Source organism: Plectropomus leopardus, chromosome 3 (genome assembly GCF_008729295.1).
Source record: "Plectropomus leopardus isolate mb chromosome 3, YSFRI_Pleo_2.0, whole genome shotgun sequence".
Classification (NCBI taxonomy): Eukaryota; Metazoa; Chordata; class Actinopteri; order Perciformes; family Serranidae; genus Plectropomus; species Plectropomus leopardus.
The window spans coordinates 29585722-29611594 of record NC_056465.1 but is presented as its reverse complement, the minus strand read 5'-3'; the positions used below and the strand labels follow the sequence as shown (position 1 = coordinate 29611594).

General features: G+C 37.7%; 2 protein-coding genes across 3 annotated transcripts in view; both read right to left on the bottom strand.

Annotated features, from left to right (window-relative positions):
- ddr2a (discoidin domain receptor tyrosine kinase 2a) overlaps positions 1-4273 on the bottom strand; it is a 51641-nt gene extending 47368 nt beyond the window's left edge. For both annotated transcript variants that reach the window (XM_042482525.1, XM_042482532.1), the window contains exons 1-2: positions 4234-4273; positions 1791-1953 (exon numbers count right to left, since the gene is read on the bottom strand). The gene's annotated coding sequence lies outside the window, so the exon portion shown is untranslated. The remainder of the gene's footprint in view (positions 1-1790; positions 1954-4233) is intronic.
- A 1969-nt stretch (positions 4274-6242) lies between these two features.
- uap1 (UDP-N-acetylglucosamine pyrophosphorylase 1) lies at positions 6243-25724 on the bottom strand. The gene is given in 12 exon segments (XM_042483864.1): positions 6243-6939; positions 7032-7098; positions 9509-9550; positions 9818-10006; positions 11924-12064; positions 12610-12803; positions 17847-18019; positions 19125-19227; positions 19230-19302; positions 20516-20720; positions 23508-23822; positions 25637-25724. Coding segments are annotated over 11 exon segments (1563 nt in total). The 5' UTR covers positions 23791-23822; positions 25637-25724; the 3' UTR covers positions 6243-6846.
- Between the last annotated feature and the right edge of the window lie 149 nt (positions 25725-25873).

Genomic DNA, 25873 nt, shown 5'->3' with positions numbered 1-25873 from the left:
ATATAAAAAACTCAGCCTGCAAGTCAGCAACAATTATAATACAGTATGTATACTTTTATATGCCTTTACTTGATTAAATATTTTGCCTAAAAAATATGCTAAATAGTTTCAAATGTCCCATTACAAGTTGCACTCAAAGCCATGCCTGCAGAGTTTTTTGGATCAACAGTGCAAAAAAAACCAACTTTGTATCTCATTAAAATAAGGGTGAGAGTTTCTGGAGCAACTTCACCTTCTTCCAAAGATGCACGGAGAAGGAGGATGACTGGTACAAGCATTTAGAGCAACTTGTCTTTTACTAATTTGTTCTAAATACTACAAGTGTTACTGCAGTTTCTACGTATTTGATTAGAATGAAGAAGAGGAGTAAATAGTCATGTTGGAGCAGCTGGAAACAATTACTTTTCAGGATTTTCAATGCCCAAAGGACTTACAATTAATGTGAAAATTAGTGTGAAAATGAGTTTTAGTCATTTTATAAAGATATTGGGGTCAGCAACAACTATTATGTGCAGTAAGGCAGACAACAGCATAGACAAAAATAAAGAGCAGTCATGTGTCCAGATACAAACCCTGCCCACTTACTTTGGTCACATACACTCACAAACATGCACGCACACGCACACGCATGCACGCACACACACACACACACACACACACACACACACACACACAGTCACCTGACCTCAGGCTCACCTTCACCTCTCTGTAACAATAACTCCGTTGATCTGAGCCATCTTTCCTGAGTCCGTCGCTGACTGCTGAAATGTCAGAGCCGTGAGCTCATACAGATTCTTAACTCTACGCTGTCAAGTCGAGTCACCAAATAACTTCAACAAGGTAGAGAAAAGACCTGTGTGTAGAACATCTATCGCCCACATGCCACAGGAGGACACCTACATACCACCTACATAACACCTACATAACACACACACACACACACACACACACACACACACACACACACACACCACCTCCATAGACAGGACATGTACCGCGGGCATGGGAATCTTTTTCAAAGCTGCAACTTGAGCATTCGACATTTCATCAGCTGACCGCAGTAAACCATAAATGAGTCAGTTGTTTAACTTTTCCAAAACATACTCCTGACCACCCCGCCACAATAAAGCAAACAAAAATGTGTGTGAGCTTGATGCAAGACATTCAAATGAGTTTCACATCATTTTCACATTAGTTACACTTCTTCTGTTGCTCGTAAAAAGAAGAGCTTGTGGCGCTCTGAACAATAGGGAGACGTTTGAGCGATGCAGTAAAAACACCAACCTCCAGACGCTTAAATCGTTAAATCTCCAACATGTCTGTCGTTTGAACTTATTGAAGAAGGTGCAATTTTTTATGCAAAATGAAAAAAAGGATGACATTTATAAAGAGAAGATTCATTCAGATTCTTCTCTTGAACCCTGATCATTATTTGAAGTCAAATCAGACGAAGGACGAGCGTCCAAACACAGCAGAGAAAACAACTTAAAATGACTTGAGCTGGAAACAGCTGGATCTGCATCAGAGCAGAGAGAAGTTTGAATCTGGCATCGCTCTGCTCTGCTGTCCACTCCTCTAGTCTGCCATGCAAACAGCAGCTACTTCACACAAAAGGTACATGGAGTTCAAACATGCAGCCGAGGCTCCAAGTATGAAATACTTTAAGGAAACTTTTAAGATACTTTCACAGGATCATAGAAAGGTGGACAGTTTTGAAGTCTGGAGTCTAAACGATGATATAAAACAGGAAAAAGTTGTGTCGAAAAGTGTAAAAGAAAAGGATGACTTACTTCTAAGACGTCTTCTCCTTTCAGACCATTTGTTCAGAGATGGTTTCAGATTATTCCAGCGAGAGTCAAGGCGGCTGGACGTTACACTCCGAGCCCTTCTCTCTCACGCTCGCTCACTCTCAGTCGCCTTCACCAGGGCTCACTGGGCTGATGTAAGACACCTCTGCACATAGGAAAAAGGAGAGGGAGAGGAGAGGGAGAAAAAGAGAGAGAGGGGGAGGCAGCAAAAAAACCTTCACATTCTGTGGATTCTTGGGATCGAGCCAAAGTCCCAGAATTCCTCATGCCACACATAAGGTTTCAATTAAGGCAGAATCCAACGCTCAATCGGAGAGCGTTCTTCCTCCTGAAAAGAGTCTTTCTTTTGACAGCTAGAGGCTGAAGCGATTCAAGGCTGCGTTACTTCGTCATTTAACAACAGATTTATAGAATGTGTTTGTTGCTTCTGTGTTGGGTGCATTTCTTTGGTTTAAATATTGTGAATGCATGGCTTTAACATTGTCTTATTGTAGATTTGATTATCGTAAAATATTGGCCTTTGACTGTGGTCGAAATAGCTAAGAGGCAGCTTTTTCTTTTTTTTTTTTTTTTAAATTAAACTCAGTGGCCCCAACAAACTGCAGTTAGTCACAACCTTAATAGTCAAACCAGATCTGTGAAAAGTGTGAGTCAGGTGTCAGAGAGAGGTTGTTCTCTACTGATGTCATAAAGTGTGTGTTTCACTTTTGATGTGGTCTGAATCATTTAACCGCACTAAAGAATTTTAACCGTTATTCGGAAATGTGGTGGTTTCATTCAAGCAATCTTCTTATCTAATGCAAAAGTTGCCTGTTATGGACAAAGAAAAATGACTTAAGTATCAGTGGATACATAATTAAATGTATAAATAAATACGTTTAAAAAGATGATAAATAAATGTATGAATAAATACAGAATAAATGTATAAATATTTAAATAGAAGAATAAGTGAATAATGAATTATTTAACAAAAATAGAAATAAATGGGTTAAAGCATAACTAAAAGTTGACAATTAAACTGTGAATAAATAAATATCTAAAAAGTATTTATCTATTTTTCTACATTTTTGTAAATCTATAAACATCTAAATGTTTATAGATTATAGATGTTGTCTAAATCTTTAAACATTTCTTTAATTATGGATGCTTACGTCATTATTCAGCCTCCATACCTATGGAGTGTCCTGATGAGGAAGCCTATCTTGCAGTACTCTAAAGGGTGGAGGAAATTTAAAAATAAATATTTTTATGGATTTTATTTTCTACTTTTATTTAGCTGCAGAATTTTAGGCATGCAAGGTTGGCCTCTGGGGATGCCAATGACTGTGTTAGTCCCCGTCTTTCATCCAGACTGAAGTATCTCAACAACTATTAGATGGATTACCCTGAAATTTTGTGCAGACATTCCTGCTCACCAGAGGATGACGGCTCCTTACTTCAGTTATCCCTTGACTTCTCCACTAGCGTCTGAGGTTAACATTTGTGGTTATGAGTGAAATATTTCTTGCCCATCATTGGAGCGATTGCCATTTAACTTGGTGCACACATACTGCACGTTCCCCTCAGGACGCCATTATCACATTATACATTTTTATCTGATTCAGTCTGCCTGCAATAACTCCAAAAACTGCACTTTATAATCTATGAGTGAATCACTGAAACTTGTTAAAGATGAAAGATCTTAAGTTGGTTTCGTTACTAAATATGTTAAAATAGATTGGAGATAGCCCTGGCTTTTAAGTTGTATTTTAATGGTTTACATTTTATTTCTGTTATGTTTCTATTCTTTTGTATCTGGGTTTTATATCTGTTAGCTCAACCTAAGGCTGAGGTTATTATTACTTGAAATGCACCTTGTTTGTTTGTATTGTTTGTATTCTCAGGGTTCCTACAACTTCAGGCAAGTGGGATTCAAGACTTTTTAGGACTCATTTGATGTCACTTAAACTGCAATTTAGGAACAAATTTACAATAGTCAATATTCACAGAATAAAAAACACAACCAATTAAGGTTAGGAGTAACTTTAAGTTATTTTTCAAACACTTGTTATAAGATAAAACATGACTCTTTGGTAATATTAATGCAAGAGGCATTATGTTTTTGTTTGTTTTTTTAAATTAACTACTATTTTGAGCATTAGCAATGCAAAATCAGAAAAATGATCCACTGTCTAAGCATTTCTAAGTCATTTGAAAGATTGGTTTTAGACATTTTACTGCCAATTAATGCCTTATTTTTAGATCAATAAATTAAATCATATTAGCATTGACACTGTGAGCATGTTGCTATGCTAGCGTTAGCATTTAGCTGACAGCACTGTTGTGTCAAAGTCGCCTCACAGAAGCGCTAATATGACGGTAGACACTGAACAGATAACTGCAGCTGAATTTGCATAGTACATTAGTACACAGGTGTTTTAGTTACCTTGGAAAGAGCCGTAAATATTTACATATGAAGCAGGTCCTCTTCCCGCCTCTTTCATATGTTTCTATGTAGTTTCTACAGTAGCCCAAAATGGACAAATCAAACACTGGCTTTAAATATAGCCGTTCGCGTTTTCTCGCCGGTCACTGTTGTCTCCTACACACCTGGTACACGACTTCCCTTTAACGCATCCATGGGGCACCTGCGATTTCACTCTAATACATCCATGGGTACACAGGAGAAATTATACGCAACCTCACCACTAAAGTTAAGGAGATATCTTTCAAGATATAACAAAGAATTGAAGTGTGTGTTTGAGTGATTGAAGCTGCATATTGATTATAAATGTGATTTTTTGTTTGGACTGAAAAAAAAAACCAAAACCTTAAGATAGGCTAAATGTTGCAATAATTATGTTTGATGTAACACTATATTTCAGTCAAGATAAGACTGAAAATAAGTTGTGTATTTTAGGCCTACATCTTCCACCATATTATCTAACATAAAGAACAAAAATCTATGAAGACATTTAAGTAAAACAATTATAATATGATGCATATAATAAAAATCCTAACATTATAAAATGTAAATTACATGATTATTATTAAGTTTGTTTAAGTCTTTCTCTTCTCATTTTATGACTTTTGTTTGTCTGTATATCTGTATGTTTTTCAGATGATGAACTCATTAAAGAAGAAGAAAAATAGCGCACACAAACACCAATAGAAAGCGACTACTAAAACTAACACACTACTAAAACATATAATCTGTGCAAAGAACCATATGCAGACTGGGACACAAATCTCAAAGTGGGTGTTTTTGTGTCGAAGTGTCCATGCTGTTGTTGTTTCATATCATAATGCAGTCATGGAGCAAGAGACTGAGAAAGAAAATGAGTCAGAAAGGAGCCACAAAGAATATTTCCTGAGTAGCTGCAGCAGCAGTGTTGCATGCTCTGGCCCATCTTAAACATAAACCATGTGCTGGAAACTCTGATTCAAGACACCAGCAACTATAATGCAAAAAACACACCAAGCACACACAGGCAAGTGAAACTCACACAGTCACATATTGTTCAGATGATTTGTCAGAAAACGTGTAATGCTTAGGGGCTGTTCTTTATTTATCAGAGTAGAGTGAGTGGCTGGGGTGTGAGTTCAAAATGCAAGACCGTCCCTCTATATAAATTAGCTGCTAGATTTAAAAAAAAAAAAAAAAAAACCCAACACACTTTCTAGTTGATGTTTGGAGGTTAAAATTTGAAGACTAAAGCCTAAAATCCTGCAATCCTGGAGTTGAAAATAAAACTTATTTCTTCTCTCTTATTGTGAATGCTGGTTAGTGCAAACTTTTATTGGCCAAATTTTAAATGAGACATGTAAAGTGATTTTGCTGAAATATCACTTTTTTAAGCTTAGATTTCATTTTATTTTTCTGATTGAAGTATTTGTTGCACATGATGCATTCAAGAACTGACTGAAATTTGAAAATTCAAGAATAATGTCTGTTTGTACAGTTTCTAGCTGTGATAAATTGTATAATTCTGAAGATTTTTTTATAATTTGAAACCTGAGCAAATTGACTTGATTTCCTTGAAAAACATGAGAAGAAGGCAATGTGCAATGAAAGAAATATCCCAAAAAATTAGCAGAAATTAGTTGAACACAAGAAAATGACCTGAAAATGATTTTTTATAAAGAAAATTAAAAACAGAAAAACAAGGAAATGACCTAGAAAAGTGCTAAAAGATTCTAATAATGTGTCTTCTTTAAAAATTAGCGGTAAAATAACAACAAAATCCAACCATTTGAAGTTGCGTGCCCCGTCCCTAAGCCAAAATAAAAAACATAAGTCCCTCCACAGTGCTTACAAAATTATTTGATGTGCCTCCCTTTAACAAACAGTCCCTTATTTCTAAAGGCAAATGTCTTAATGGACAACTTTTCCTGCACACTCACTATTAGGCACAGTTTAGCCTGTATGCTCGCACACAAAGACAACACATTCAGTAGGTTTTCCAATTAGGATTTTTTTTTTAATAAAGGTGATATAAATCATCTTAAAGCTGAATATCTATTCTTCAATGATTACAAGCAGAAAGAAGCAGATATTATAAATACCCCCCACAGCCCGTACCATGTACCTTGATTACATGCTAGTAAGAAACATCTTTCTGACTGATTCATCTCAGTCAAATGTCTTTTAAAAATCACCAGCCAAAACGAGTAGATGGCAATTCCCACCTATAGAGCGTCTACCAGTACATATAAAAATAAGTCTCATAAGCAAAATAAATAGATGCACCTGAAGACTGCTTCATCTGGTCAGTGTGACAAGGATTTCGGCCTTCATGCCGTGTCCAAGTGCTCTTCAAAACAAACATGAACTGAGTAAGACTTCAACATACGAGGCAAAGAAAAGTAAACGATGACACTTCATCCGGCTCGTTCATTCATTTTGGAGAGGGCGGCCTCTTTCATGAACACATGCACGCAGACAATTGTTATTGCACAGCGATGACATCACAGTTTCTCCCCGCTAATGTTGAGAGACAAAGGGAGGTTGGTCTTTGGGTTGTCTCTCTCTGTCTGTCTCTCTCTCTACCTTTGTTGTCTAAACTCCGTTCTTCACCAGCTCGTGGACGCCATTCTCGTCGATCATCAGGTTTGGATGAAACTCTCGTCCCTTCACCAGCTCTTCGAGGCCCTTAAAGCAGTAAACAACACCGACAGGACATTGATTATTTCAGCTCGCCAGCAGGAGCAACAACATCTGGAGTTTCCATTTCGCCTCCTTACCTCTCCCCCGTAGGACACCAGTGGGGAGATCTCACATTTGATTGGCAGGTCTGTTCCGTCCTTCAGGCTGCGTCGGAAAAACGAGCAAATTCAAGGAGGATGAGGAGAAGAAAAAAGTTAAACAGAATGGCCGATTGTCTCATGAAAAGGCAGAGGGACTGAGAGAAGCAGCTGTGCGTCCTTGACACAGCTGTTCTTCTACTGCGGCTTGTGATTAGAGTTCAAAAGGCAGAGAATTAGAGCTTCATCATTCCCAAACGTGACCTCTGATTAGCCCTCTGACCCGTAACAGACTTCCTCTAGAGGAAAACAGATGAGTGGCAGGTAATGTGGTTTTATCTCCTCCCGGCGCTTCTGAAATGTACAGAAAACGGGAGGAATTTGCCACCACATTGCCATCACTCGTCTTATTTATTTCTGGATAATCATTACAGACAACAATCAGTGATCACACATCAGGTGTTTTCTGAGCAGCTGTCCACACAGCCGCATCATTAGATTGGAGGGAAAGCTGAATGATTGAGGAAAAAGCCCTTTAAGTAAGAGCCAGAATAACATTCATGGGCGCCATGAATGTTATTGAAGCACATGCTCATTTAGGCCCGTTTACATGTATATGGATATTCTTAAAAACGGATATTTTCCTCCTGTTTTACAAAATAATTCTGTCCAAATGACCTTCGCTTTACAAAATGTCTCTGTCCACACAAGAACGCAGAACAAAGTTTTGTGTCTGTGAGCTAATTTTGTCTTTTTTAAACATTTGTGTCTCTGTAGTCATTTTGTGACTCCTCTGGTTGTTTTGTTTCTTTTTTGTAGGTGTTGGTGTCTCTGCGAGGTCATTTTGAATCTTATGGGGGTTATTTTGTGCCTTTTTGGTCGTTCTGTGTCTCTTTATAGTCGTTTTGTGTCTCTTGGGTTTTTTTTCCATTTGTGTGGTCATTTTGTTTTCCTCATGGTCATTTTGTGTCTCTTTGTGGCTTTTTGTAGTTGGTTGTGTCTCTTTGTGTTAGTTTCTCCCATTTTTGTAGTAATTTTGTGTCTCCTTGTGGTCATTTTGTCTGTTTTTGATGTCATTTTGAGTCTCCCTGTGGTCATTATCAGTCTCATTATAGTCATTTTATATGCATTTGTGGTTGATTGGCATGTGTTTGTAGTCATTTTGTGTCTCCTTTTGTTATTTTGCCTGTTGTTGATGTCCTTTTGTGTTCCCTTGTGGTCCTTTTGTGTCTCCTTGTCCTTGTGGTGATTTTGTGCCTTGCATTTCTTTGTGTTTTTTTTTTTTTTTTTTTAACTCCTTTGTTTTCATTTTGTGTCTCTTCTGTCTATTTTTTTCCCGATTTTAGCCTACGGCTTGCTGGCCCTGCTCTGGAGCAGGGTCAGTGTTATCCCATGAAGTTTCTATCTTTTATGAGCTTAAAGTTGCTGGTGTGAAATGGGATTTAGTGAATAACAGAATTTAGATCGTTAAAAATGAGTTACATGATATTATAGTCGTTTAACCCCGGCTAGTAGAAATGCAGTGTGAATAATATAGACCTGGGCTTCAGTTAGCCCTGGGTAAACATTATGTGTATGACAAGGGGCTAAGTTAGCCGTCGGTAACTCTTAGTCTCGGGCTAATGATAGCCCTGGGCAAAAAGTGCACGAGTTTTGGTGAAAAGTAGTCATTAGAACTAGCAGCGCAAACAAAACGTTGTTGTTGTTTGTTGTTTGTTGTTGTTGTTGTTGTTGTTGTTGGAACAACGGGCATGCATGACGTAAGATAACGTCATCATTTCCCAAACACTCAAATTTCTACATTCACACAGATAAACTAACTAGAGATTTACAAAATCTGCACCTTAGAAGCATTCGAAGAAATCTCAGTTTTAGTGACCAAAACTTTGTTTGCATGTGGACACGAGGCCAAAACTTAGAGGAAAATTTCCGCTTGCAAAAATACCTGTATATGTGCAGACAGGGCCGTATTATTACATCTCGGAAAAAAAAGCAGGTGGATTTAAACTCAAAGGCTGACTAGAAGGCAGAGAACGGCTGGCTTTGTCGGAACCTTTTTTTTTACACACAAATCAACAGGTTCATCATCTACTGCAGATTTGTCACTGTTTGCCAGAAAGAGAGACCAGTACCCAGCATGCAATACATTATTTATATTAGTAGCAACCATCTGAGGGGAAAATGATCTGTCAGCAGGCCATTATGACTGTACATCATCTGACCAGGACGCTAAGAGCGCTGTGTTTTCAGTCGTCTAAACTGATCCTCGCTGTCATTTCCTTCATCACAACTGGCTGTAAAGAGACGAAGAAATGGCTGCCGCCTGGCATGCACCCACACATACTCCTATTTTCAGTAATAATGAAGGAAAGGGGATCAGAAGAAATGTTATACAGTGTTAACACGTCTGAGCGAGCAGGAAAGAAAGCCAAAACCCCATCACCATGCACTCAGGACTGCAGGGGGATAATAATTACTTTCTGTTGCCATCATCTGTGACACTGCCTGCTGCTCCGTCTCTGGAAACATTGCACGGGACACACAGGAGCAAGACCAAGCATGAGAGAGGAGGGGAAGTGAGAGTGTGAGGCTAAAAGAATATAATACAAACAAAAAAACAAACAAAAAAAGCCAATGCATATAGTCTGTACACAAACTGTGGAGAGGGAGCACAAAGAACCCGTTTCTCTGTTCATGCCAAACATGATGTGTATGTGTGTGTGTGTGTGTGTGTGTGTGTGTGCAGTAACATGCACGATTTGTTTTAACTGGCTGGCTGTGGTCACCTGGGTATGGCGGGCACATGTCTGCCGTTCTCGTCGATAAAGTGGCCCCCAGCGTTGAGCACCCAGCGGTGGTGGAGGGACATGAGGGCGTGTCTGGCCGTGGTGGGTGTGTCCTTTGCGTCCTGACTGTCTGCATTCTTCAGCGGGGAGAACTCGTCCTCCCGCAGCACCTCGTACACAACAAACGTCCTGTTGGAGACACACAGCAGCACATCAGTGTGCAGGCAAGCACAGCAAAGGGTGAACAATGCTCCTCCAATCTAGCAACTATCGGTCTGACAAAGACAAATAATTTAGAGGGGAAACAGACATCAGGGCATCAGTCAGTATTTGTGGAGATCTGGCGTTGTGTCAAAGACTGTTTCCCCATCGATGTGCGTTTCCTCGTACATGAAAAACTATATATTAAAGTGTAGGGAAACCCTGTTTGACAGGGGAACACATTTTGATATAACACGGGTCTAGCCACTGAATATCTGAGCCAAGACTCCTCTTAGGTGCACCGCTCACCTTGGCTAATCTCTAAAGTCATTGTCACATGATAGCCGTCTAGCCGCTGACTTGCCGCTCAATAATCTGGGAAAGAAAAGCCTTCTCCTACTTTGCTCTCTCTTAAAAATCTAGTTCCCTTTGAAAATTGAAACCTTTGAAACCTGAAAACAATATGCAGCATTTTGCTTCAACGACATGTTTCCTTGAAACAGTGTGCGACTGGCTTTGAGGTCCAGTTTCTCTCATTTGTTGGGTGAAACCAATCAGCAGGTATGTGTATATAAACCAAATTCACTTTGGGAATGATGCCAATAAAGCCACTTTGAACTGAACTAAATTAAACACCACCACATTAAAAGGCAGTGCGCGTGCATAACACAACAGTGTTTAACACACCAACATTTCTGTTTTAATAAATGTTTTGCTACATCTTGTCGGGGCTGAACGCAGCCCTGATTTTAGTCTCTTCTTTGTGTGTTTGATGACTGTATTTCCTGCTGTTGTGTTTTGTTCCTCCTCAAACTGTAGCTGCTGTGTTTCCATCTCAAGGGGCTTCCTGGTTAAATAACAGTTACATAAAAACAAAAAGTTAAGGCTGAAATGATTAGTTTATGTGCAGGAAATTAATCAGTAATTTCACATTAATTAATGTATTAAGAAATCTGTATACAGCATTTCAACACGGCATGCCATTCATTCCTATGAAAGACGCTTTTGTAATAACTGCATAAGCAAAAAAAAGAACGTCTCTTTGAGCCAGTGTGCCACATGTGATCGAGTGTGTGCCAAAAATCACCTCACAAACCTGTGATGATCCAAACTAATCACATAATCAGGACAAGTGCAAAACTGATGCATGACATAGAAGAAAATCAAATCATTATTGACTTTATAACACTTGGCAGGTGAACAGCAACCGTACATAATATATCGCATCAACAACACACTAGTTCCTCGGCCAAACTACTGAGAGAGATTTAAAAAAAAGACTTTTTTAAAATCTGGTTGCAAAGTGAGTCAGCCCATCTGGATTCTGCTAAAACTGCTAGACTGCCAGTTTGGGCACAACTGTAATCCATCTCCTCAGCGACACAGAAAACCATCTCTCATCCCTTTTACTTTGAAATCCAACGAATAAACCTCGAAGGAAGCCGTTCGTGTCTGCAGTGTTTTTCCATCAGTCAATCATTACAGGAATCCTTTCATTAGATGTATAGTTCTATTAGTAGTGACGTGACTCAAAGCTGATGTCATGCAACACTGGAGGAGGTGGAATGAGCGAACAGCTCATAAACCTCCGTCCTCCTGCAGGGAGCTTGGCAGCCTCGGAGCGCTGGACCAGACCTTGGAGCAATGACAGGACTGGGGCTGGTGGATAGGGATCGGGGATGGAAAAAGGGGGTTGGTTCATGCATGGAAGGACAGATCAAGGACCAGTCAAACCCAGAGCCCCGAGGCCTGCCAGAAGAACATATGCAATCCAGCCACCTCTCACAAGAAGCATAAGATATTCATTGTACTCTTCAGTGCTTTAAGGCCTTTTCGTTTGAGGCGAGAGGCTGTCTGCTGTCACACACTCTGTGCCCACTGTGGAAAAAATGCACTGCAACTCACTTGGCGAACTGGAAGATGTCAAAGACAAACTTTTCCATTTTAATCCCATTTGGTTTGTCTGGTTTGATTAGCTGACCCTCCGCATTCACATATGGGATCTTCTTCTGGGCCACGTGGTGCTGCAGCTTTGGCTCGTACTTCCTGATGTATAAACAGAGAAAAAAGCTGGTTCACTGCAGCACATTTACTTTATAATACAGTGGAGCTACTGCATGAAAGCCCACAAAAAGTGTTCATACAGTACTGTGCAAAAGTCTCAGGCCACTAAAGATTTGTTGTTTTAGCAAAGTTGTAATGAGGATATATATACATTTATTTCTCTTTATTAAGATACAAATAATAAAGAGAACATGTACAATGCATCAAAAAACAAAAAAATAAACTTCCTCAGACTGAAGTAAATATTTAGTGTGAAACATGGGATCGTACAACCATAACAAAAGGTAGCTAAAACAATTGATATTGAGTTTTGGACACATCTTGAATGCAGCCTGGTGTAAATACTTAAAAAAAAAATTCCGTTTTCATACTAAATACATATTTCCTGTATATTCTGGTTGTATTTTAATAAAGAGACTACTGAGAAATAGATATGTATGATCATTATAATCTCGCTGAAATAACAAAGTTTAAAGTGGCCTTAAACTTTTGCACAGTGCTGTAAGTTTGGGGTGCATTGGTCTTACTGCACTACGTCTTTGAGGAAGGAGAAGCTGAAGAAGTGATTGGCCACGTTTCCTGCGTTGAACATCAGTCGGCCGTCAGCGCTGCGCTTCTCAGCAGTTGCCAGGGTGATCTCGCTGTACTCCACCACCTGATAAAGCCCATCCACCTTGCAGACCACACCCACTGCCTCCGTCGGATTGGTTTTCTCAACGACCTGAAAACAAGAACACAAGAAGAGTTTTTTGCAACTTGCATACCAAAAGCTTAACGACTGAACTATTAACACATTAAATTCAAATGTCAGTCATCTTTAACTGTGTAAAATGATAGAAATTAGCAAAAAAAAAAAAAAAAAACACACAAAAAAAACTCAATATAATATCATTCCCTGTCTGGCGTTCTCCTTTTGTATCATCTTCTGTATTAGCTTTAACTTTTGTGTTATGCATATACCTTTCCAATTTTTAATTTCCTCAATTTAATTTTTTTCCACCTGTAAATCCTGTATTTTAACATGTATAAACTTCAAAGATGAACAAAGGTATCGATGAAACAATTGCTGTATTATATATAATAATTGTCTGTGATCATTTAGTCCAAATTTGATCATTATTTCCAGAGGTACACGTGATACGGCAGACGATGTCACTTTTGGAGAAGCATACATTTTCACTATTTTCAGTTTTTCTGAGGATCCAAACATGAACCAAATAAACTAAGTTTGTAGTAAAATAATTCTATACAAGCATTCATCTCAAAAACTAGTCTTTTTACAGTTATGAAAAAAACTTTGTTCTAACTCGGGCAGATGTATCTCAAAAACTAAAGCCTTTTTTGGGGTATTTGTACTTTATAGAGCCAGTAAGTTAAAGTCTGCACTGATTGAAAAAAACCCTCTCCCCATCTGTTGGTCACTAATAACAGAGTGGAGTCCTGATGAGGGGTTGGTGAGCGGGGTGGAGTGAGGGGTAGGAGTGGTGGCGGTGGTGAAGCCACATGAACTGTAGTGGAGCTTAGTAATTTATGATGGGAGGGTGGGACTCTGCTCTGATCTGATGCTTCATCTCGTAATGTCAAACAGGAGCGGGATCTGGGCAACCTTTAGGTCCACGCTGTGAAATATTTAAATCTATTCCGCTGGAAGTCTGGTAAAAATTATTTGACTGTGGACACAGTCGGTCTGAGGAGGCAAAAAGAACAGGATCTAAAACATGATTTCATTTACATGTGATTTTGAAGAGGAAGGGAAAGCAAAACTGTGATGAAACAACCCGAGAATACAAGAAAGCATGTTCTTGATGTATTTTATTAAGTTGCTATGGGATGAAATATTTTTTCTAAATTTAATTAGGAATGACTGGGCAGCAGTGGTTAGTCATAAATGCATGAATAACTCTGAGATCATATCCTGTTGGACCACACATAAAGCATCAGCCAACAAAAGCTTATTGTCTGCTCTCTTTCTGGTTTATTGTTTATTAATGTTTGGATCTCCTATTGTTGGCAACCGAGGCAACAACTGTGTAAACAACTTTTACCTACAACCCATCTGATATCAACCGGCCAATTAGTTACTTCAAGCTTCACTTAGTTCTTGTTTTTGTGTTATTGAATACATTTTTTTCTTAATTTTGATGAGAAATTTCCCTCAAATTCAGGTTCTTGTCACTTTTAGATCGCTAGAAGCTAAGAGAAAGAAAAAATGCACAACCTGTCTTTTTCAAGTTTTTTTTTTTTGTCTTTTTTGGCTTTTAATAGGGCAGCTTTTAAAGTGAAAGGGGGAGAGAGAAGAGATGACGTGCAGCAAAGGGTCGGAATCGAACCTGTGGTTGCTGCTGCAAGGACATAGCCTTTGTACATGGGGTGAGCAACTGGGCATCCCACCACCTGACAATCAAACAATCAGACCTCCCCCGTCCACTGAGACACTTAAAACCCGTCTTAAGACCCATCTCTTTTCTTTCGCCTTTTAACCATCACTACGATGACATGTCAGACCACACTGCATGACTCTACCTTTATTTTGTTTTATTTTATTTTTGTTTTATTGTCTGTGCAATGCTATCTTTGTGTTAGAATTTTGTCAATTTTGTCATATTGAATGCTTTTATTGACTTTACTTACTTTCTCCTATTTATGGTGGTTTTTATTTGTTCATTTCTTGTGTTTTTATTTGTAATGCCTCTATTTTATTTTATCTCCTTGTAAAGCACTTTTGGTTAACATTTGTTGTTTTAAATGTGCTTATAAAAAAAATTAATGTGACGTTTGACCACAATGTGATGATATAAGAGGCGGCTTCCAAGGACAGTACCTGACCACAATTTTATACTAAAATCTAATAAACTGCTCGCTCTTCTTTCTCAGGAACACCAAAATCTTTGCTTTGACAAAGTCGTCCTCTGGTCTCCGCAAACACACTGAACCCAAACTGCACAAACGGTGAGTGAAAATGTAATTATCTGGCTAACGTGAGCTGTCAGTATGTTAATTTGTCATGTTTCATTGATGTTATGATAGTAACATTAACTTATCTTGAAGCCAGCCGTCTGCTGGGCTTTAAAATCCACCAGTCTTCATTAAAAAGGGTTTGGGTTTTTAATTTATTAAAAAAAAGTTTTTATCATTATTTTTCACTTAAAAGTTACTTTGCATACTAATAATACACAAAAAAGAAAGAACACTAAACTTTTTCATTTTGCACTGACCCACCAGAAAGTAACATACAATTGAGTAATTTTTCAGTCTGGTACATTTTTTTTTTTACTTTTAACTGAGTAATTTTTTAAGGGTTAGTAATTGTCCTTTTATACTTGATTCAGTATTCAACTCACCGCTGTCTACAGTTACACCGTTTTGATGATCTAGTTTAAAATTAGTCACTGTCTGGCTCCCTAGCTTTTATAAATTGTTGTTTTTTAAGGAATCTAACAGGGCCAAATGAGCATCAGCATGATATATATATATATATATATATATATAGAGAGAGAGAGAGAGAGAGAAATTAGTAAGAGAGTAAAGTGAAACAGCAAAAGAAAAACTGGTTAAACAAGCTTTTCAAGTGGAACTTCTCCCTAAACTTGTCTCAAACGTCTGAACCTGTTCTGTGAGGAGCATCGCAACTATTTAAATCATGTAAATGTTACTAGTAGCAAAACAAAAACAAGCAGATGATGAAACAAAAGAGGAGAAAAGCTAGAACTAGTCATGAAAATGGTTTATCCACAAGCTGAAAAAAAAAGCTTCCAGTTCAACCGTTGTGCCCTGAAAGGCCCTTTTTTCTTCCCAAAATGAAAGCACACGCAGAGAAACTGTTTCGGAAAAAGTGGCATCACTAAATCACACTCGTGTTATCTGAGACCACGATGAAGACTGAATTCTGGGCTCAAACCTCAAGTTTCCTAGAAAGCTCTCATGAACTTATTGCTGAAGACCTCAGGAGGACACGAAGCGTGCTGCATCGCCACCTGGTGGTGAGCTGAGGAAGGTGCAGTTGTTGAGGGCGCGTCAGTCAGCCCTCTGAAACCTGAGCAGAACGGCTTCATTTCTTTCTTTCTTTTCAACCAAAGAAATCACCCCAAAATTTGAGAGAAATTAGCAAAAAGTAAAAAGAAATTACCAGAAAATTAGTAAAACAAACAAATAAAACAGAACCAGAAAAAAAGACAAAGTAAGTTTTTAAAAATAAAGGCAAACAAAACTTGGAATTGCTTTAAAAATTGTAATAATTCTATAAAGTACTTAAATATGCAAATATGATAATTAAAATATAGTTTTTTCTTTTTTCCTGGACATTTTTCACTTACTGATTTTAAAGTATTTTCCTAAATCTACTTTCTTGCAAACATTTTCTTACCAAGTTGTTTTTTGCCATTGTACCATGTTTTTGACAGATTTCAACCCATTTTCTCAGAGTTTAAAGGTTTAAATAATTGTGAAAGGTGTCTGAAAGCAGCACAAGAAAAGTGATATTGCTCCAGGTTTCAAGGGGATAAAACTATTCTAAAACCCAAAAAAGAGCCACACCTTTTAATACAAGACAGACACTCTACAAACTCGGAGCTCCAGGAATTTAAAACGAGACCGACTGATCAAACTGGATCACATTCAGCCTGTATGGTTTGACTGCTGACATCGTTTGTTCATGACACACAACAATGTTTCTATGACTAATGTGGACGTTTCTTTACCCTCTTTGACAGGTTATAATGATTGTGTGCATGAATACTTAAAAAATGATCATTACTTCCTGGTCTGATAAAAGGTAACTGAGCTTATCAGTGCTGCAGATGCACAATAATGAGGGATCACTGCATCAAGCTTTATGACAGGAATTTATGAGCTTAACGTGCTCCTGCGGAAACTGCTGCTAATCTTCTGTCTCTTAAAATGTCACATTTGATTAAACAAAGACTTTTTTATGCAGAGGAGAAAAAATCCAAAGACCATTATTATTACAAAAATAAATGTTAAAAGTAACACAAAGGGATTAGAGCTGCAATTACTCAATTAATCGACTGACAGAAAATTAATAGGCCACTATTTTGATAGTTGCATAATTGTTTGAGTCATTTAAAACCAATATTTGTTGGTTTAACGCTTCTTAAATGTAAGAATGTGATGCTCTATTTGTCATACTTAACTCTTACACTGAATAGCTTTGGATATTTGGACTCTGTCAGATAAAACAACATTTGAAGCAACACCTTGGGCTTTAAGAAATGAAACAGGGCATTTTTCACTATTTTCTTATATTTTTTCCCCTAAAACTTTTTTTTTTCACTTTTAAAACAAAACAAGTAAATCAATAACCTGTGTTTATGTATCACCATAGTTAACTTAAACATCATAACTCAAGAATTAGTAGAAGAAAAAATATCACAAAGGGGAAAAAAAACAAAAAAAAAACAACTCAAAAGAACCTCATTAGCTTTGGATTTTTGGATTGTTAGTTAGATAAAAAAAAAAAAACACAGTTTCAAGATGTCACTTTGTGCTCTAAGAAATTACACAGGGCATGTATCTCTAATCATTTTTTTCAATAAAATATGAGGAAATAATCAGTGAAAATACTTGTTAGTTGCAGCCCTAATTAATACCTTTAAATTAGAAAACATCAAAACGCAATCTCTGATGATTCACTTTAATACATAATTAGTACTAAAACTCATCTTAAGATATATCTGAAACCCTTCAAAAGTGCTGCAGACAAACTGAATCAAAGGAGACAAGAAAAACAGAAAGAGGAGTGACCAACCTTAGCTCCACAGTCCGCTCCCTTCTTCACGCAGAAACCAATGAAGGAGGGGTCGGCCACTTTGACCAGGATGTTGTCCACACAGTACACATGGACGAATTCAATCCCCCTCCGCTCCATGTCGTCCATGATGCCCTGGTTTCCCAGAGCTCTGTAAAGACCCCCGTTACCATCTGAAACACAGACACAGAGGCACTGAAACATAAACAAACCCCACTTTGCAAATAATAACACAGAACACTGTGAATGGAGCCAAAAGCAGGGTCCCTACAGTTTAACACGCTTAATTTAAGACTTTTAAAGATTGTTTTTAATGCCACACAGAATGAAATTTAAGACCAATTTTACAATGACCAAACTGAAGAAAATGAAAATGAAATGACAAAAATAGTCTGCACACTAGATTATGCTCCCATAAATATTTAATTCAATAATCAACGAGGTGACGTTTAATGCTACATGCTCTTCAGACAGACAGCAGGTACAAAGCGCGACACTTAACCACGGTGATGATTGAATTAAATATTTATGGGAGCAAAATCTAGTGTGAAGAGTTTGTATTTACTTTTCTTGTATTATCTCTTGTCCAGCAACTAGTATTTTGTTGTCTGGATGTGCATGCCTTTGTGAACTCTTTGGGAGAATATTACCCAAATATTTATTGCGACATAAAATGAAAATTACTGTTTTCATCGACACTTTTTATTTTAAGTGGGCAAAATGGTGGGTTGACAGTCACCAGGTGTTTACAGGGATTATGGTATGCTGTTGCACTGGTTTGAAGTACTACTACTACTACTTGTTATTATTATTAATATTATTATTATTAGTATTATTATTATTATTATTATCTCTCTATTTTCTGCACTTTTTTTCCCCTTTTCTAAATAACAATGTAAATATGTTGCACAGAATATTGAAATTTCTTTTTTGTATAAAATGGAAGCGAAGTATTTTAATTTTCAATAACTAATGGAGAAGGGGTGGGATTTAATCCCACTCCTTTTTTTTGTATGTTTTGTGTATAACTATATTATATCCTTGTTGTATTTCATTACATTTTTTTAACATATACGAAATAAATAAAGTTCAAATCAAATAAAGTTACCTTTTATTTTGAGATTTTGCAATGCAACATCAGAAAAAAAGATTTGTAACATCCTACCTCCCATGTCTTAGCATTTCTTAAGACATTTAATACCATTTACGGCCTTATTTTAAGATTCAATGCCTTTTAAAGACTTTTTAAGGATCTGCGGGAATCCTGAGTGGGCTTACCAGGGGCCATGGAGAGCTTTGCTTTGCTCTCCAGGATGATCTTGCCGTTGTAGTCCATGGCTGGCAGCATGCCCTGCTGAAAGAAGATGATGTTGTTCTGGTTCCAAGCCGAAATAGTTTATGTCGTGAGAAGTAGTCCTTGGTGGACTCCATCGTCCGGCCGCTGGTCATGATGTACCTGAAGGCAGCACAGGGGAAACTTAAGAGACGGGAACTAACAATAATTTTTGATTTTCAGCAATCGCTCATGACTGATTGAAGCTGAGTCACAGTGTGGCTCCTCTGTGAGCCACTGCTGACCTGACAGAGCCTGCGGTATGTTTTTTGTGTTACGGTCTGAATTTAAACCGCAGCTGTTTAGGAAATGAAACTTGTTCAAGCACAAAAAAGTTTAAGCCTATTTTCCAAAGCAGTGTTAAATTTTCTGCTATAAAACATGCCAACAAAAAAGACTGGATTTATGTAAAAAAAAAAAATAAAAATAACTTATCAATAATAATAATCATTATTATTATTTGTTTTGCAAATTAAATGGTGAAAAAATTGGGAAACATTCCCTGTGTGATTTCCGAGCAATTTCACACAGTTTGTTTTTTTTTTTTAATCCAACCATAAGTCCAAAAGTCCAAACCACTGAGTTTATTATCATATATGACAAAAGAAAGAATCAAATTCTCACAATTAAGAGTCGTGAAACCAATAAATGTTTGGCTTTTTTCTCTTTACAAAAAAATCAAAATTAAAAATTATTTGATTATAAGAATACAATGCCAAAACCTTTTGTCAAGCAAAAAAAATCTAAAACTTTCCTCTATTTTAAATCATTTCTACAAGTTTGAAAAATGTAGCTGATGGAAGAAAGGACACGGGTTGAGGAAAAATCCTTCCAAATAAATGCAAATTCTCCACGTTTTCCTCAGTGCTTGTTCACAAAAATAAGACTGACGTCAACCCCAACCCACAGGAAAATAAAGTTTATGTCGGACAATTAAAATGTAACAGCTTCCTTACAGAATCAGGCCTGCTGAGGATTATGTCATCGCTCCATTTCTGACCTAACCTTCAGAGGCTGTTAAAGCCCTAACTGCAGCGTTATGTAGACTTTGTGCACTCGACTGCCCTCCTGTTATCTCCATCTTTCAAACTGTCCTTTGATCTGCTCCACAGGGAGCTAATCCTTTTCCAGTAATATAACTTCCTTCACTGACTTTCCTTTGACCCAGTAAATCATCATGCAAACACAACTAGGACAAAATGGTTTTAGCTCTCATTACAGAAAGAGAGAAGTTTTTCTTCAAATAAAGCAGTAATTCAGCTGACAGGCGCACCAACCTAAATGCCTCAGTCATCTCTTCCTAAATAAGCTCCCAGAGCCCAACATGATGTCTTACCAGGGAATACAGCAGTTGGTTTTGTGCTTCTGCTCAGCCAGCTGTTGCAGCTTCAATATGCGCTCGGCCTGGATCTGAAAGAGGGTTTTGTGGGACGGCAGCCCCACGTCGTACATGCCTTTGGGGTAAGAGACCCCCAGTCTGGTTCCCTGGCCCCCAGCCAGCAGCAGGACCGCCACTTTACTCTGAGAGATGCAGCGCAGACCTGAAGGAGCACAGAGCACGACAGTTTGAGTTTTCACAAACAATAGTGAGAACATGGGAGCTATTTAGGAGTGTGACTAACAAGTTTCTTCAAGAAACAAATAATAATAATAAAATGTTTGCTTATATGAAAAAAAATGCCATTTTTAGTAAAATTCAATTTAAGGGACTGCAATTGATTGGAGACGATATCAATAAATACCCTCATTGTCTTTTTCATGGCTGCTTGCCACTGTGTGCCCGACAACAAGACGCTAGCACTGTTTCGATGTTTAGGAAGGAGGTGCGCTTGGACAGAAATGGTTACACAGATGTGCAATTTCATAGTAAAGGCATTATGACTGGGCATCGCGTAAAAAATTATAATACCAGAACCCTTTAAGTTATACCCATACCAATAGGGTACTTCGTTCAATACCCATTTTTTATGTGTCTGTGTCCCTATGTATCATTCTGTGTCCCCTCTGTAAATTCTGAGGTTTTTGTGGCTCCATCAACGCAGCACAGGCGGAGCTCTCCATGAGGTCTTTTTTTCCTCAGCAGAAGTTTGAGACTCACAGCATGGACAATTCATTTATTGATCTGTTGAGAGCTGATTTGATGTGATTGATGGATGAGAAGAGCAGCTGCTTGAACTTTTAGACCCAGCAGAATTAAGTTTCACTTTCACCACGCCTGACATTCTGCTGCTCCCTCTGTGCCCAGAGTGTGCTCTGTGCTCCGAGAGTGAGATGCAGTTAATGTATATTCCTCCTAAAGTCCAGCTCCAAAAGTATAAAGTCTAAGTGTGTCCAGATTAATGTACTTTTACACCCCAAGTGCTATTAAGTGCATTTAAGATAGTGAAACACATCTAGCCTCATGTGTTCATAAATGTATACAAAATCTTAATAAAATATCAAATATCTAATCTCCAATGATGGCAATAATGCATTATCCTTGTAAGGACATCTTGGATAAATAAAAAAAAACAAATTAATCCAAGCTTAAACTAATAATTTACGGAGTAATCGCCAAACATTTTATGACTACTCCTACAGGACTTTGGCGACATAATAAATTCCTAATCTGGAATCTAATAACCCAACCTGAGTCTCTGATTGCCTTTATTGTGGTCCACTGGTTTACAACACTTAGTTATCTTACATAAACTGCTGCTACGTGACTTGATACGCAACACTCTTTCTGCCAAAAGACAAAGTTTATACCAGCGGACTGGGCGGGCCTGCTAGACTTTGACTACACACACACACACACACACAAAACGCACAAAACGCCCTGCACACAGATTTGGTACAGACAGATCAGAATGACCTCATGAATGAGGGTCAAACAGCAACTCTATTTACGTCAGGCACAAATCAAGACCAGATGTTCTCTGCCGCCTGCCTCCACTGTCATCCTCCCTCAGGACAATACTCAGCAGACTCTCTAAATACTGGAGACCCCCACTGCAAGGGGGATTGCGCAAAACAAAATGAACAACACACTCACATTTCAATCCAGTCAGGAGACTGGGAACAGTTTGTGAGTTTGTACAACCACACAGCGAGCAAGGAGGCAGTTTCTGATGCTGCTCAGTGTGGACTTCTTCATGAGCTTTTAAGGAAAGATTTATTAAAAATGTTGATTTTGTGTTGGAAGTCAATCATCCAAAAAAAAAATACTGAGGCACTTCACTTCTCTGCAGTACCTAAGTATTTTAGAGTATCTGTACTTTACTTGAGTTTTTGTATTTCTGTCAACTTTCACTTTTACTTCACTATATATCCTTAAAAAAATGTATAATTTTACTCCAATATATTTCCCCTAAGGATCTTAGTTGCTTCAGTAATACAAAATATGGATGGAAGGGAGGAAGAAAAAAAATGGATTTTGTTCTTTAAATCCTTTTATTAGGAATATCTTTTTTTATAATTATTTACTGTTTATTATTGAAATTGTAAATTATTATTATTATTATTATTATTATTTTATTTTTTTTTGTTTTGTTTTGTTTTTACTGTTACTGATTGTGTAAGGTATTTATGCATTGAAATGTTATGAATAAGTACTAGACCTCACAAAGAATAGTGACAGCTAAGCTGTAGCTAATGGGGATCCTAAATGAAACTAAAAACTAATTTGTAAAAAAAAAAACCAAAAAGAGCTTTTTTTTAATGTGGACATAGAAAAAAAAAGTCATAATCTTACTTTCAATACTTTTGTACATTTAATATCATATAATTACTTTTGATACTAAAGTACAGTAAATAGTAGATCCTTTAAGACTTTTACTGGAGTAATATTCTTATAGGTCACTCTAACTTCTACCAAAGTCACTTTCTGATAAGGTATCTGTACTTTTTCTCAATTATGGCTTTCAGGTACTTCATCCACCACTGCTGGGCTGCCATGTGATTTTTTAAATCCATTTAGACTTCTCAGTCTGACACCAGGAAATACTTTCTCTGCCTCACCTCTGGGTCATTACTTTGAAAAGTTGCTTAACAACAAAGCTGCCAGGGCGTCAGTGTTTCTTGAGTTATTGTTCCTGCAGTAACTAGGGAAGTCCACCAACTGGTAATTGCTCACATGCTCACACATACTGTATGACATCGTAATAAATCCACGGAGAATGATGTCAGAAATATCCTCTTAGTTTCCTTATAGCATACAAGGAAACGTTTTAACTTTTTAGTTTCCTTGATAGCGTGTAGCACACTGGTCAAATAAAAGTGTAAAACGTAGGGCTCAGACAGAAGCGGTACACTTTTTGGGTGTAGAAATGGTTTTTAATGGAGCTCACCTTCCAGCTCCCAGTCTTTGAGACTCTCCCTGTCCCTCGTCACGCTCCCCAGCACCTCCCGCGGCACCGGCTCCATGCGGGCGTCCATCTTCTCGTGTTTGCTGCTGCTGGACATCTCCATGGCCTTCTGGAAGAATCCATTGATCTCCTGAAAGTCCATCCCCTGCAGGTCGCGGGTCAGGTCGGCCTGCTCCTCGGGGCTCAGCTTATTCCAAAACTGCAGGAGATGAGACTGGCCGGCTTCAGCCAACCTCTGGGCGAGTCCGCTGGCGTTTGGGTCCATGATGATCCGGGCTTTTGATTAACTCTGCCACACTGAAGCACAGATGGAAAAAAAAGAGTGGTTAGTTTTCCTACATTTAAATATTTTTAAAAACTGTTTGGTTTTTTTGGAATTTTGTTGATAACCGGAATACTACATTTTATAAGGAGCTGGGATTTTATTTTATATATATATATATATATATATATATATATATATATATATATATATATATTATATATATATATAAAATTCAAAGAATTTACCCCTAAAGATGGTCACTGAGATAAAGCCCTTTCATATTCAAAGCCAAAAAAGGTAATACTTTATGATGTTAGTTTAGAAAATAAATTAATGAATAAAAACATAAAATTTAAAAAAAATAAATAAACGTCAAGAAAATTTTTGTTGCATTTCTACTTTTTTGCTGTATTAGGGGTGGGAGGGGAAAAAAATTGATAAAGCATAGCATTGAGATATTTTTGCGTGGCAATACACGGATGCCAAGTATCCATTTTTTTAAATTCATGTAGATTATTAATATTACAAGTACAAATTTAACTTTTAGTAGCCTACTACAACAATATAATCAATTGCTTTTTCAGTCCACTTGATAGAATTTGCTGCAATAATGACTGAAGTGAGATGAACACATTGAAAAAATTTTATACTATTACATACAAGAGATAAAGTTACTTTAGAAGAGATAACATTTTGTTTTGTTCGACAGCTACTCAAATCTTTTGCAGGTGGGTGGGGTTCTTCTGGGGAAAAGTGGACTCATGACCTCAGTATTTCTACAAACCTGGAAACTGCTGGTAAAACCAGCACAACCAGTGACAACATAATGCACCACCCAGCATGACATTTACATCTTGTACTGAAACTATAAGGGAAGCCTTGATTTCAGTGACGACTGTAATATTTAATTAGTTTGTTTGCTTGAATCCACACCCATAATGAGCAGCCTGCTGGACCAGGAAATCATCACATCTCTCCTGTAGGGAAATCTGTAGCTAAGCCTGGCCGATAATTGGAGCTGATAGTTGACATTTGTATCAGGGTTTTATCTTAATGACTGCTGATCAAATTAATTTATCAAAAACAGCAAACAAAGTGTCAGCATGGGAGGAACTTTTTCTTTGTAAAACCTCAAAAGATTTTTTTATTTAATCATCTTTATTTAAATTTTTGCTTGACTTTTTAAAAAAAAGTTGCTGAGAACTTGCTGTATATGTTGGACGTTTCAGGTTTAATTAAACATATGCTAAAGGCATTTCAACAAAGTTCTGTTATATTGCAATTTCTAATTATTGTCATAAAGATTTTGATTTTTATTTCTATTGAAATGCATATCAGAAATATCGGATATCGGCCCTTGAAAAACCAATATCAATCGACACCTACTTATAGTAGTTGAATGGGATGCTGAGGGCTACAGCAACATTAGCCAGTGCATTGATTAAAAACTATTTGACACTATCATGGTAAAATTCTGATTTAAAAGTATTTATCGTGCCTTTAAACTTTGCTTACAGGAGTCTGTGACCAGAACTTAAAGCTTTTTTTAAACCAACACAGAGGCTATACCTCTTCACTCACTGCAAGTATCATTAAATAGCAGCGTGTTGTAATGAAATACACTCCCGTTACTGTGCCGTGCTATTCCCAAATTAATGTGTTGGCAATGCAAATCACATATTATCAATAATTTTGTTGATAGGTTGTCTTTCAGCAGGAGCAGCACGCGACTGACAGCAGCACCGGAGCACAGGCTAGCAGCTAACCGGCTAACCGCGGAGCTAACAGTTAGCACGGCTCGATAAAGACATAAAGAGACTGCATGACTGAAATATCAAACTCTTACCTCTCACAAGTGCTCCTTTCGGGTTAAAAACCATAAATGCCAGCCGCTGTGGGGTTTCTTGTACTGGTCAGGTCGCCTCCCACCCGGACTACACCTCCTGCTACGTCACGTTTGACGTGGCACACGCGGCGGGACGGCGGAGCGGCAGGAGTGCTGCCTTCAAGCGCTAGTTTAAGGAAATATTTTTTGAGATGTAACGATAGACTATATATAAAAAATAAATGATAAATATAAATT